This window comes from Drosophila montana, unplaced genomic scaffold (genome assembly GCF_035044405.1).
Source record: "Drosophila montana isolate Dmon_TW-CO22-7 unplaced genomic scaffold, ASM3504440v1 contig_2178_1, whole genome shotgun sequence".
NCBI classification, from domain to species: domain Eukaryota; kingdom Metazoa; phylum Arthropoda; class Insecta; order Diptera; family Drosophilidae; genus Drosophila; species Drosophila montana.
In genome coordinates, this window is record NW_026997075.1 from 1,010,987 (window position 1) to 1,024,272 (window position 13,286).

At 43.7% G+C, this 13,286-nt stretch overlaps 1 protein-coding gene across 2 annotated transcripts in view; it reads left to right on the forward strand.

Annotated features, from left to right (window-relative positions):
• The window catches only part of NetA (Netrin-A), a 50,971-nt gene that overhangs the window by 37,011 nt on the left and 674 nt on the right, over positions 1–13,286 (forward strand). The window contains exons 3-6 of one of the 2 annotated variants that reach the window (XM_064680812.1): positions 6,876–7,025; positions 7,910–8,053; positions 12,362–12,427; positions 12,499–12,844. In XM_064680812.1, the coding sequence (XP_064536882.1) occupies positions 6,876–7,025; positions 7,910–8,053; positions 12,362–12,427; positions 12,499–12,844 (706 nt within the window). Of the gene's footprint in view, positions 1–6,875; positions 7,026–7,909; positions 8,058–12,361; positions 12,428–12,498; positions 12,845–13,286 lie in introns of both variants that reach the window. The other variant, XM_064680813.1, reaches the window with a different exon arrangement.

Here is a 13,286-nt window from a genome sequence, read left to right on the forward strand (position 1 = left end):
AGCAATAACAGCAGCAGCCTCAGCAATTAAAATAATGTCATGAATTACCTATGCGACAGACACTTACACACACACACACACACACACACAGACACGCTGACACACACTGAAACATACACACACACCGAGCAGAAACTTCTTTAACTGCCCATTTTGCCGCAGCAAGTTCATGAAACGCAGCCGCTGCCAACGTAATCATTAGACAGGGATGGCGGTGGGTTAGGTTTAGGGGTAGTGCGGGGGTGTGAGTGTGTATCTTGTGCGGACGGGGGCGGAATATTACTGAAACATCATTAGAATTTCATAAAACTCGCTTTGCAACTGTTACAAATCGGTTAAAGGTCGAGCTGCGACCGTTCCGGCCAACTTACTTAATTGAATGCCAGACCAAAATGCATTTATCATAGGGCTTACATAAAAGAAGGCAGGCGGGATGGGTGGGTGGTGGGTGGCGGTAAGTCCTGATGGTTTTAAAAACTAAGCTACAAAAATCTATTACAACTATGTAAAGGGGGCCGAGGGGAGCACGAACTAAACGGCGTAGCAAATTTTACGCTGGCGCAGCAATAAAAGTTGCTGCTAGCAAAAAGAGAGAGCATTTTTTAGTCAAGCGCAACGGCAAATACCTTGTACATATCATTGATATAGATTACTGATATACACTTAAATAGTCAGAGAGTTCGGAGCATACGAACCAAAAATACTTTATAAGGTGTAGAGCATCAAATAAATGTTGGCAAAATAAAAATAATAATAATTGTTGCATTCAAAAGATATCGAAAAATCACATTAAGAAAAATTTTCAAAATATTACACCGGTTGTGAACCGAACTGGATTGAAACTGGAATACCAATTGATTTTTTTATATAATGAGCCCAAAACCCAAAAGACAGCTGAATCAAAACCTGAGCCATTTAATTTTATACAAAACCTGTATGGTTCAAAAATCAAAGCTGCAAACCGGTTTCATCTTAAACCAAACCGAACCTGCCTAAGCCCGAACTAGCAATGGACTTCCTGCGATGAGCTGAACCTTTAACCAAGATGGTTGCCCAAAAAACAGCCGAACCAAAACCTCAACAGAACCATTTGGTTTTGTTAAAAACAAGTTTGGTTCAATATATAAAACTATTGCACCCGAAAACAAGACATATATGCCTTGGGGTTCCAACCCTTGCATAACCTAACCTAAGCATATTTGATAAATGCACATTTTTAATGGAAATTAAATTTAGATTTCAATATAATGAAAGGCTGGAAGCTGGCACATACCGTGAACCGACTAAAATGTATTATTAATGTAGGAAACTAAGTTTTCATGTTTTATATTTAAGATTTATATAAATTCATAAATAATTGAAAAACTTTTGTTTCTATAAAAACTTGTGAGAAGCTCAAAAGAATCAATCCGTTTAGCTATATAATCTGAAATAATTTAAGGAATCAAAAGAAGATGAAAATCTATGGTTAGATACATTTTGTATATCTCATCCCAGCCAGCTCTGTGCGCTGATCAACCCTTGCAGCTGGTCCGAGGTCTTAGGGTATAAGCATTGCATATCGCGTCGCCCACAGCACCACCAGGAGCAACCACCCACGCACACATAGAGCGAACCTCAGGCCGGCCACGCTTTTGGCTCTCCGGCGGCTTTTGTGGGCGTGGGCAGACTGTAGCCGGAATTTGAATTATGACATTTTGCATGCGAGTTGACATTTAAAGCTGTGCAAATTGTTCGAGCGTCAAATTGGCGCTGCCATTTCGTAGCTTCCCGCACCCCCCGCACCAGCCCCAGCTCCAGCTCCAGACCAAGGCTAACCACCGGGAGCACGGCCCACAGCGGCCCCTCGTCAGAGGTTTTGGCAATGTGAAATTGCCTACTTTTATGCGCTTCGTTTGATTTTTAATAGTCTTTATGTCTGTGTCTCGATTTGAACGCACAATTTGAAAAGTGCGCCAAAGTTTCCAAATACAATGAGGCTCTTATTTCTTGCCGCTGACGGCGCCTCCACGCTTCGCACCTGCTGCCAAAAAGTTTGCAGTCTTGCCGTGTTGTACATGCAACAAAATTGTAACAATCCATTTGAGCAGAGGTCGGCCCAGCCAGCAACTTCTCCAGCTCGAAGTCTGTGAGGGATTCGCCTGCGAAAGTCTTTGCTCATTTGGCATCGTCGCAAAAGTTAAGCGAACTTTGCGCCAGTTGCAACCGCGATAAACTTTTTCCCACCAGCAATTGGGCACGAGCAGGGGCAGGGGCACGAGCAGGGGCAGGAGCAGAGGCAGGGATAGGAACGGGGCCGAGATGTGGACGACCTACCAGAATGGAGCATAACTTTTGTCGCGCCGTGTGAAGCTATTGATTTATTAATAGGCCAGTAAAGAGGATCTGCCAATACCCACCCAGACTAGGCGGAAAGGCAGACTATTCAGTTCGAGTGGTTTGATTGTATTCACTGTATATTTAATTTCAAGCAGTTTCTTGTTACAGGCCGCAAAGTACCCAAAAGTACTTATTTAAGTGCAAGCACAATGCACGAAGCCAAGCGTTTGAGTGCATTCATTTCTATTCACAACTTTGAATAGTTGTGCATTTTAAGGTGTTATTCAACTTTACAGAAATGCAGCTCGCGAGTGTATTCATGAATACTCGTGTCATTTTATTAATACAATAAGGTTCTTTAATTCTTTTGCACTCATTAATTTTAATATAAAGCAAGAAAAATGTATCATTCGAAAAATATTTAATCTTATAACGATTAAATTTTGTGATCGATATTCATATATCGTTTTGCATGTGATTCACAAAACATTCAGATCATATTAATCGACGCGTATACGTGAAATATATTCGATTCACTTTGTTTGATTTGGAATGTGATATAAATGTCTTGAGTATATTCATTTCTACTCACAACTTCGAATTGAATTGGTGTCCAATAATAATAATAAATAAATATTTGTATAAATGACATAAATACTTTGGTTGTATTAATTTGTATTCACAATTTCAAAATGAATATTTGCCCAAAAGTATAATTTGGAATGGATGGCCTACTGTGATTAACAATACGAATACTAGGAGTGTATTCACACTTTAAGTGCAGCAAATTGTGGCATGTTGCAACTAGCATGATTCATGCCGGGCATCCATCAGATGGACAATGTATCTGGCTGGAGGCGCGGTCTGTTTAGTGTTCACATCGACCAGATCGGATGCGGTCAGGTGTAATCCCTCGCACAGCAAATCATTCGATTGCGACTCGACGAGGCGAAATCTTTTCATAATTCTTGTTGGTTTGTGTTTGGTTTCTTTTGAAAATTGCATGAATCTATTTGGCTAATAATAACAAACAGCAGCAGGCACACACTCCTTCCCCTATGGGCCCCCTCCCAGGGGCGGCAGCTGTGCTTTTTATTGCTCACGATTTTTTCTGCTGGACTACGAAATTTCGGCTAATATTTTATGGCAATTGATGGGAAGTGGCCGCTGCGACGTCGACTTTACGCACTTTTTGCTGGCGGTCAGCTAAGAGGAGGCTGGGGGCTGGGGGCTGGCGGCCATGGGCGTGGTCGTGGACGTGGACGTGGGCGTGGGCGTGGGTATTGGTGTGGTTGGTTCGCTTGCGCAAAGTTGAAATAAACAATAACAAATTGCGCTTGATTTGCTTTATGATGTTTACATTTCGCCCAGAGCCGCGCTGTGTGAGTGTGAATATGAATATCTGAATGTGAGTGAGTGAGTATCTGTGTGAGTGTGAGCACGCAATCGGCGCACACTGTAAAACTTAGGTTAATTAATTTTTGGAAGCCCAAGAAAAATAAATAAAAGCCAAACAAATGTTAACCATTGTAAATAAAAGCGAAACAGGGCTCTGCCAAAAATTGAAAATCCAGAAAATTTGTGGGAAAATAAATAGACCACAGGCAAAGTGGCAATAGCTGAATATCAAATGGAATATGGAAAACCAGGCCAAAATCCCTAAAGTCTAATTGATGTCTGTCAAATTTGTATAAATGTCTACATAAATCCATAACATTTAGTTTGGTGCATAAATAGTATTTGCCCAGAGCTGATTTATAGCCAAAAAGCTTGACAATTATTTCGTTCAATATAGTTCGTTCTGATTCACAGTTAAAACTTGGTTTATATCTGAACTATATTTTGAACATGTGCGAAATGGATGCGGAAAATAGTTGAGACAAGGAACTAACATGCCTTCAGACATACTTTTTTTATTGTCTGCAATCAGATTTCTTTTTAAACTCCAGCTGTAGTTTTATCCATTCATCGTCATGATGAATATGTTACTTTGATTCACTTGGCTGCTGGCTGCTGGCCGCGATTAACTTGGGCAATGATTCACGTGCTGCCCTAATTAAGAGCCAATTTTTCAAAGAGCCCTTTCAGTGCACAACAGAGCAGACAGAGACATCTGTTGTTGGAGCCGTACAAATTGGAGCAGGGGCATCTCTTCTTGCTGGCCAGAGACTGACATGCGGAGCCAGCAGCAGACGCAACTCTTTGTGTGGCTTGGACCTTTGCATGCACACAGACTTGTATCAAAGCTGGCAACTCGAATGTGATTCAATGCGGCTATTTGGGTCGTCCTTTCGTGCTGTGAGTCAACGCGGTGAAAGGTGCTCCCCGGCAACTTATCGGATATGCGAATGAATGTGAATGAATCAGCCAAGCCTTACAGCCGGCAAACATTAAATAGAATCCAGCTAAAGCTAAACAAAATTGCAGCAACTCGATTACATTGCGAATAGAAGTGGGCGTCAAAGCTGGAGGCGGTACTGTGTGTTGTTATTTTCTACGAGTGTGATTATCATTGTGTGTTTGTGTGCGAGTGTGTGTGTGCCTTGCTATAATGAAAATTCATAATCTCTTGCTTGGTCAATGCGCAAAAAAGCGCAGCACGAACCATATGGAAAATGCCAGGAATACACGGAGGCACACAAATACACACATACACACACATGCATATATGCATATGCATATGGGCAGGGAGCGGGGGCGTGGCTGAAGTTCATATCCATGTCTGTGATATGGGGCAGGATGCGTAATGAACTCGTTGTTGCTGCTATTTTTTTTTTGTTTTTCCTTTTTTTTCTGCCTTGACCATTTTAACAGGATGCCAGCAGTCGAGCTGTGGAGTGTTCAGATACCGCGCACACACACACACACACACACACACACATTCGCATGGTCATATTGTTGTCATATTGTTGCTGCCACGCCCACCCATAACTGAGCGTATGCCCTGCGGCCAACAATGGACACAAGAGCGCCAAAATGGTTAAAGTGCTGTTGTTGTAGCAAGTTATTATTGTCTGTTGTTGTTGTCATTGTCATTGTTGTTGTTATCTTCCGGATGTGTCGCTCTGTGCATATAAATCGCATTTAATTTATTGTAAATCGGATTAAATTACCAAATGTTGCACGCACGCTGCACACACTCAGCTCTATGGCAGCTCCATGCCCATGCCCATGCCCATGCCCATGCCCAGACCCATTTCCATTCCCAGTTTCATTCGAGACCCTACGTTCCGCCCCGCCCTGCCCGGGCAATATGCAGAGTCTCAGTTTACCCCTCAGTAGTTGCATTTAATGCTTTAGACACGCCAAGTCTTGAGGGCCATTTCATTTAAAGTGTGTGGCCAAAAGCGGCTTATTAACCTAAACCGACCACATTCAAGTGCAAAATGCAGGCAATCGCAAAAACCATCGCCTTGTCGGCTTTCGGGCAGCACAGATGACACAAATGAGGAGCAGCTAGATCTGAGCTCTGAGCAGCCAGCGGGCATTTGTGGGTGGCAGCTAAACGCCGCGGGGCCTCACTGTGCCACAAAGCGCGGCAGCAAAAAAATAAATGGTATTTAACAAATGATAGGTAATTGGGCAGCTGGAGAAATGGCTTTAAAGCTCGGCAAATAAAAACAGAAATTACAAGCAATTAATTCGAACGCTGCAATGCCTGAGCACAGCATATATTACTGTGTCTATCATATGTATAAAAGAACTAGCTTGTCAGCCGCATGCTTTGTATAAGTCTGAAGTTGGCGCGAATAAAACAAATATAATTTCGATACCAGTTCAAGTTTAATTTTGTCGGGTAATTTCTTGTAGTGTATATATACAACTGTGCTGCGAATATATATTTAAGCCAGTACTCGACGAGCTTTTGAAATAACTCTAGTTAAACGACTTTAACATGCTGACAAACCAGCTGTCAGATTCGCATTTACTACTTGAACTACCCAATCAAAATCGGGCAGCTTAGAAATCGCAGCGACTGTTGGCTCCCACTGACAACCTGTCACTGAGCGGCGTTGCCACAATTTTAAAATATGGAATAATTCTAGCCGTGTTACAGGAACTGTGCGAAAGAAACTGTAAAAGATTGAAAAAATGCAAAATAACTCAGAAATCGCACGGGATAAGAAGCCTACGTTTGGGTCAATTTGCGGCCGTGTCAGCCGACAGTCTCTGCTAACTGTTAATGCACATTTCCACGGCTCGTAAACGTACAGAGACAATGGAAAAGCGCGATGAAAAAGGAAACTTGAAAGCAGCTTCATGTTAAATTCAAGTGGTAATCAGTCGTGTATGTGTGTGTGTGTGCGTGAGTGTATGTGTGTGCCGATTGCAGATTGCATTTGCGATTGGCAAAAGGAAAAGAAAAGCAAAAGACTTTGAAGTGCGGCCAGCACAATTAAGCTCTCAACGCGGCGCAGCTGCAGCTGCGACTGCCACAACAAATGTATCTGTATCTGTATCCGTATCTGTAAATGTAAATGTATCTGTATCTGTATCTCAATGCCTTTCAACTGATTCTTGATCGGCTCTCAACTGTTCTATTTCGTTTTTTGCAGCCTGCGAGTGTCATCCGATCGGCTCATCTGGCAAGATCTGCAACAACACGAGCGGTCAATGTCCGTGCAAGGACGGCGTCACGGGTCTCACCTGCAATCGCTGCGCCCGCGGCTACCAACAAAGCCACTCCCCCATCGCACCGTGCATCAGTAAGTAAACGACATACCAGAGATCACAAATGGGCTTAACAAGGGATGTGTATTATTAAGTATGATGTTAGTAAATAGCCAATAAGTGCAGAAGCAAGCGCACAGTGTTTACCAGAAGTTATCGCATGGCCCAGTACGGGGAGGGGAGTCTACAAAAATGTATATTAAGTGCTTTCGAATAGGGAAAACAATTTGATTTGGAAAGAAGCCGACTTTAAACGATTTAAGTGAAGCCAAGCAAAAGGCGAAACCTGTGAAGCGCGTCTTTTGTTTCTAGCCAAAACTTAAAGGCTATAAAATCAAAACATACGTGGAAATTAGCCAAGTCCGAGCTACACGATAACAAAATAAGGCAAATCGTCAGAAAAGCTTGTCAAAATCTGTCAGTCGAACCAAACTAACTTGATATAGTCAGGCAGCAAATTATGAATTGTTGGATAGTCAGATTTCCTTGGTATTCGGGTGGTTTTTTTACTTATGAAATACAAACGGGCATAACCCGGCCTTGGCCAGGCTCAAATCTTGGACAACAAAATGTTCGACCCTCATTTCCAGCCAGCCAGGTGGATTCTCACAAATATAAGCAAATTACTTTAACGATCGGAAACAACTTTAACATTCGCTCACACAAACTTTGAACAACGTTTTCAGCCAAATGAATAGTCAGAAAGATCTTTAGAACTAAGTTTAAAGCTGATCGGAAGTATACAAAATGTTTCATGCAAACGGTTTCCACCAATTTTCCACAGTTGCGGGTGGAATTAGACATCCTATTATTATTTTTATAGTTAGCACTTTGTTTTTTTTTTTGTTGAGATAAGAAATGGGCTGAGAATATATAAAATCTGGACAAGTTCTTAAAAAATTTTGAATCTCTTTCGCAGAACAACCACCTCGCATGATCAATATGCTGGATACACAGAATACGGAGCCGGAGCCAAATGAATCTACTGGAGGCGTTGGCGTGAATAGAGGCGTCTCCTCGGCGGCCGCCCCAACGCAATATTATCGCACCGAGGGCGGCAGGGGTAAGTAAGTGCTCTCTCTCTCACTCTCACTCTCTGTCTCTCTCTCTCTCTCTCAACATTGTATGTGCTAACAAATGTTGTAGTTAATGTTGTTGTTGTTGTTGTTGTTGTTGCTGTGGTCGCTTCTACTAACTATTCCAGACGGCAAACTTTTGCCGCGTCGCTTCTCTCGCTTTGTAATCCTTTCAAATGGGTGAGAAAACACAAATCCGCTAAAGTGCAGTCGGTTGTCGGTTAAGCGGCGGCCCAGAGCCTCTAAAGAAGACAACGGTTGGCCAGAGGCGCGGGCGTCGGCGGCGGCGGCGGCGGCGGTGGCCGGGGGCTCCAAGCTGTTAGCTGCAAGCTGCTAGCTGTTAACGCACTGCGTTCGAGAGGGGGGCGTGGCTGGCCAGAACATGGCCGGCGTGGGCGGGCAGCACTTAACAGATAGTGCAAATGTTTGCATGCAACTTTTAGTTACATTTTTGCTACGCCTTGCCACAGGCGAGAGTGAAAGGGGGGTGAGTGTGCCTTGCAACGCTGCAGCAACAAGCAAGCAAGCAAACAGAATGCGCAACAACGGCATAAATCATGCTAAAGCCTCCTACCAACAGTCGCCCCACCACCCTGCGCCCACGCCCACGCCCACGCCCAGCCCCCATTGGCGCCGTGAGGCGGCGCGTGGCCGAAGTAAAAGCAAAGCAAACTTTTCACAAAGTGGCAAAGCGAATGGCGAGCAGCAAATAGAAACCAAACTCGCAACGCAAATGTATTAAAAAGTTTCTTTATTTAATTTGCTCATGAATGAGCAGCGGCGTCCAGCGACAATGGCCGCACACTTTTGAGCGGCACTGTTGCAGCTGCAGTCGCTAATTGCTGCCAACTATTTGCATTTAACAGCAGCAACTGCAGCAGCAGCAGGCAGCCAAATGACAAATTGACAAGAACTTGACAGCAGCGACTCGACTTTGGAAGATAAGAAGGCGATACGAACGCGTTTCGCTTGACAAAACAAATCGTTAGACTTGGCAGCTATATCGCCTAGAAGATGCAATTGCGATAATTCCTTCGCAGACACTTCATCTAACTTTTACGACGCGCTTCGCAAAAGGCAGGACGCTGGTTCGAACCGTAAACTGAAACACCGACAGACTTGTCGAACCAAACTTAAAGGCAGGTCGCTGGCTCGAAGCGCAAACCGAAACACACACTACTTCTCTTTTTGGTTCTCAGACTTGTCGAACAGAAACTAAAGGCAGGACAATGGCTCAAACCGGAAACTGAAGCATCGACAATTTTGTGTTGGGCCTGCAGTCTTGTTGAACCGAGCCTTTAAGCAGAGACTTGGTCCGAACCGAAAACTGTAACATTGACAATTTTTTGATGGGCTTACAATCTTTTCGAGTCTAAGATATAGGCAGGGCGCTGGTTCGAAGCACAAACTGAAACACCGAGAATCCTTTTTGCAGAATACAAAACTATTGTCCTGGCAGAGCAAAATCTCTGCACGAATAATGATCGCCTTCTAGACATATTCTGACTGGGTTGCTTCAATGCTCTGCCAGAGCATTCGCTCACGCATGAAGTCCTGGCGCTCTCAAAAGCTTAATTCAAACAAGATTCACAGAGAAAAGAAAAGTTGAAAACTGTAAAAAAAATCAACAAAAATGAAGGGGAAAATCAAGAAAAGCGAACTGTGACAAGTTCTCAGAGCTAAATACGAGCGCACATTGGGCGCCCATTCAGAAGAGCATCCATCATCAAATGCAAATACGACTTGAGTCAAAGTGGCTGTGCTGAGCCCCGCCCCTTCCTAAGGCAACAGCCTCCAAAAAAACAGACAGCAGTCAGTTAAATTTATTTGTCAATGGCAAAGAAAAGCGCAAAGTTGATGCTGCGAAAACCCAAGCTGAAGTTGAAGTTGAAGTTTGCACGCTTGTAACCAAGAAGCGCACTAGAAAGATGGACAAAGTCTAACACACGCAGACACACACACACACACACACACACGCACGCACACACACAAACTGCCTAAAAGTTAGTCCTTGCATAGTGTGCGCTGCGGGGCAGAGCTCGCTCGAGCCTGGGCAAGGGGAGGAAGGAACTGAGCCTGGGCGTGGGCGAGACAGCTCGACATGAATATTAATTATGAATTTATAATTTGATAATCTTATTAAATTAATTTGAAATTCTGTCGGGTCTGAGTTAATTTAAAGTTAGTGCCCAAAATACACCTCATCCCCCCCTCCTCACCCCTCAGGCAACCTCAACCCGCCCCGCCCCTCGCTGCACAACCTTGCCGCATATATCTGATTTTGCATGCGAAATTTAATGACATGTTAATGTGATGCACAATTAAATGATTAACGAGTCGGTTACGGAACGAATTGAATTGAAAGCGGACACACGAGTACTGCTCGACAATTTGGGACCGTTGCCGAGTGGGCGTGGCCGGTGCTCTTTAGCGCCAGCGCCGCAAATAGCCGCGATAAATATCGCTGGGCCACTTGGCGGGCAGCGAGAAGCCCGCCCTGAAAGTCAATTTATTCGGAGCTCGTTTCGTTGTTTGAAAAGTGCGTCCATAAATACCGAATTGGAGAGGCGAGATCGACGAAATGTTGGCGCACCCAGACAAATATAGAAGCCAACACCGCCCCACCCGCCACCCGCCACCCCCCATCCACCCGCTCTGTCGATCAATCGATCGATCGATCGATCGAACGTTTGTTCATATAGTACAAAGTCAATTGTGTCACGATTTGCTGGCAATGTCTCTGACATTGGCAACCGCAGCTAAAACAACAAATATTCGAGGGTGCCCGACAGCAAGATACCCTGTAATTGGCCTGAGCAGGCATCCCACACAGCCTTAGGGAGCAGCTCTCCTCTTCTCAACTGCTTTTCATATTCCATTTTCATATTCATATTCATATTCATATTCATTCCAAACATCAAGATCTATCAGCGAGAAGTGTGTTTTTTAGGGTTAAAAAAAACTTACCACCAATCTATAGAAAAAGCAGAAAGAACAAGAATATTCAGGGGGCCTCAGATGGAATACTCATACAGATGTCCGACCAACTGGTACTATACGAGGTATAGGAGGAGCACAGTAAGGCGCGAAAATGCTAATTTTAATTAGATCCTTAAACACAGACAAATTTTCCTTCCACACAATTTTTCAACCGATCATGCCTGAAGTGGTATATGCTACAGTATGATATAGTGTAGAATAAGTATAGCAGACAGTGAAGCTTGTTAATTTCATTGGAAACATAACGTTTTTTGTGCTTCTTACTTTTTGCGGATCGTCAAACTTAATCAAATAATATAATATTTCTTAATAATAATTAAAGTTGTCCTACTACGGGTTTCGACACCAGTTGCGGCTGCATCAGTAAGTCTAAAGGCTTAAGAAATGTTTAACCGATCGTTCCTGCGACAGCTATGTACTCCGAACTATGTTAAGTTATCTGAAGATATCTTTCAAAACGAGAGACTGCAAACAGAGATAGAAACTGACAGACGGACAGACTCGGCTGCGGATGCAGATCGAGAATGTATATATATATATATATATATATATTCACATTTCGTGACTTTACTATAATATTCTCTTGCCAGCTTTAAGAGTCTCTGAGAGGTAAATCAAAAATGGATTGGATTAGATTAGATTTGATTTTAAAGAACGAAAAAACCTAAACTCCAAATTGGAGCTCACTAGCTCAAACAGAGTCTGGCGGAGATGATGATCGACTGATCAAGAAATTATATGTATATGTACTTTTGTGTTGTCAGGTTTGTCTATTTCTACATTTGCTGCTCTGCTTATTCGCTTCAAGTGCTGCTGTCTACAGGGTATAAAACAACAACAACAACAGCAGTTGCTACTAAAACAACAAACGATGCAATTTGCATTGCAGCAATCACAACAGACGAACAGGAGGCTAATTTTAGTACACAAAAGGAGGCACGGACGACCTTAGACTGCCCCAAATGGTGCTGCTGGGGTGTGGGAGAGGGGAAACTGTTCGCCAGGGTTGGCAAGGGGCGGGGCGGGGCGGGGCGGGGCATCAGTCTTAATGCCGATCGCGCTTTAATGCAGTTATTGCTGCAGCAGCGCCTGTTTCTGTTTCTGTTGGACACGCTAATTGGCATTGGCCATAAAGACATAAATTTTGCAATTAAATTGTAAACACAAACACGCAAGAAGTAACCCAGGGCTCCGTGACAGGGGAGGGGGGTGAAATCTGAATTTCCATAAATGCATGCAACTGCGCACCAATTCTCTTAACATCTCTCCCCTTTCGATCTCTTCTCTCTTCGCAGAATGCGAAAAGTGCAGAATCAGCACCAAAAGGTTAAACCTCAACAAATTCTGCAAACGAGATTACGGTAAGCGGGCATCGAGAATGCATTGGAAAGCTTTCGATAAGATTATAATTCTCCAATTCTCCAATTCTCAGCAATAATGGCCAAAGTAATTGGCCGCGATACGAGCAGCGAGGCGGCCAGCAACGAGCGCAGGCGCGCAATGGATCCGGACGTGGACTACGAAATGGATCAGCAGCCGGCGGGGGGCCAGGAGTACGAGTATCAGGCGGCGGCGGCTGGGATCGGCAGCGCCAGCGTTCCGGACTATCCAAACGACAGCGAAACGGCGCGCTTCGATCTGCAAATTCAGGCGGTATTCAAGCGCAGCAGAACCAGCGCCTATGGAATGCCGAATACAATGCTGAAACGAGGTCCTATGACCTGGATCATACCGATTAAGAATTTGGAGTGCCGCTGTCCCAAGATCAAACTCAACAGGTAAGAATAAAACAAGTAAGAGGTTCTAGTCGGGAGCTCCCGACTAGGGGATGCCCTGAACATTCGACAGCATTCGACAGGTATAAAATTAAGAATACTTCATATATACATATATACTATTCTAGAAGCTACATGTTTAATTTGGTGACTCTAGCTCATATTATTTACCAAAATTGTTCAAAAACAGGATTTCGATATCGATTTTTATCGATTACTTAGAAACGGGGCAAGTTATCGAATATGGGAAACAAACTCGATATGCGCGGGCACTAGGAGAACCTACAGCTAAAATTTCAAGTCTCTAGCTCTTATAGGTTCTGAGATCCTTGCGTTCATACATACGGACGGACGGCCAGACAGACGGACATGGCTAGATCGACTCGGCTGTTGATGCTGATCAATAATATATATACTTTATGGGGTCGGAGATGCTTCCTTCTGC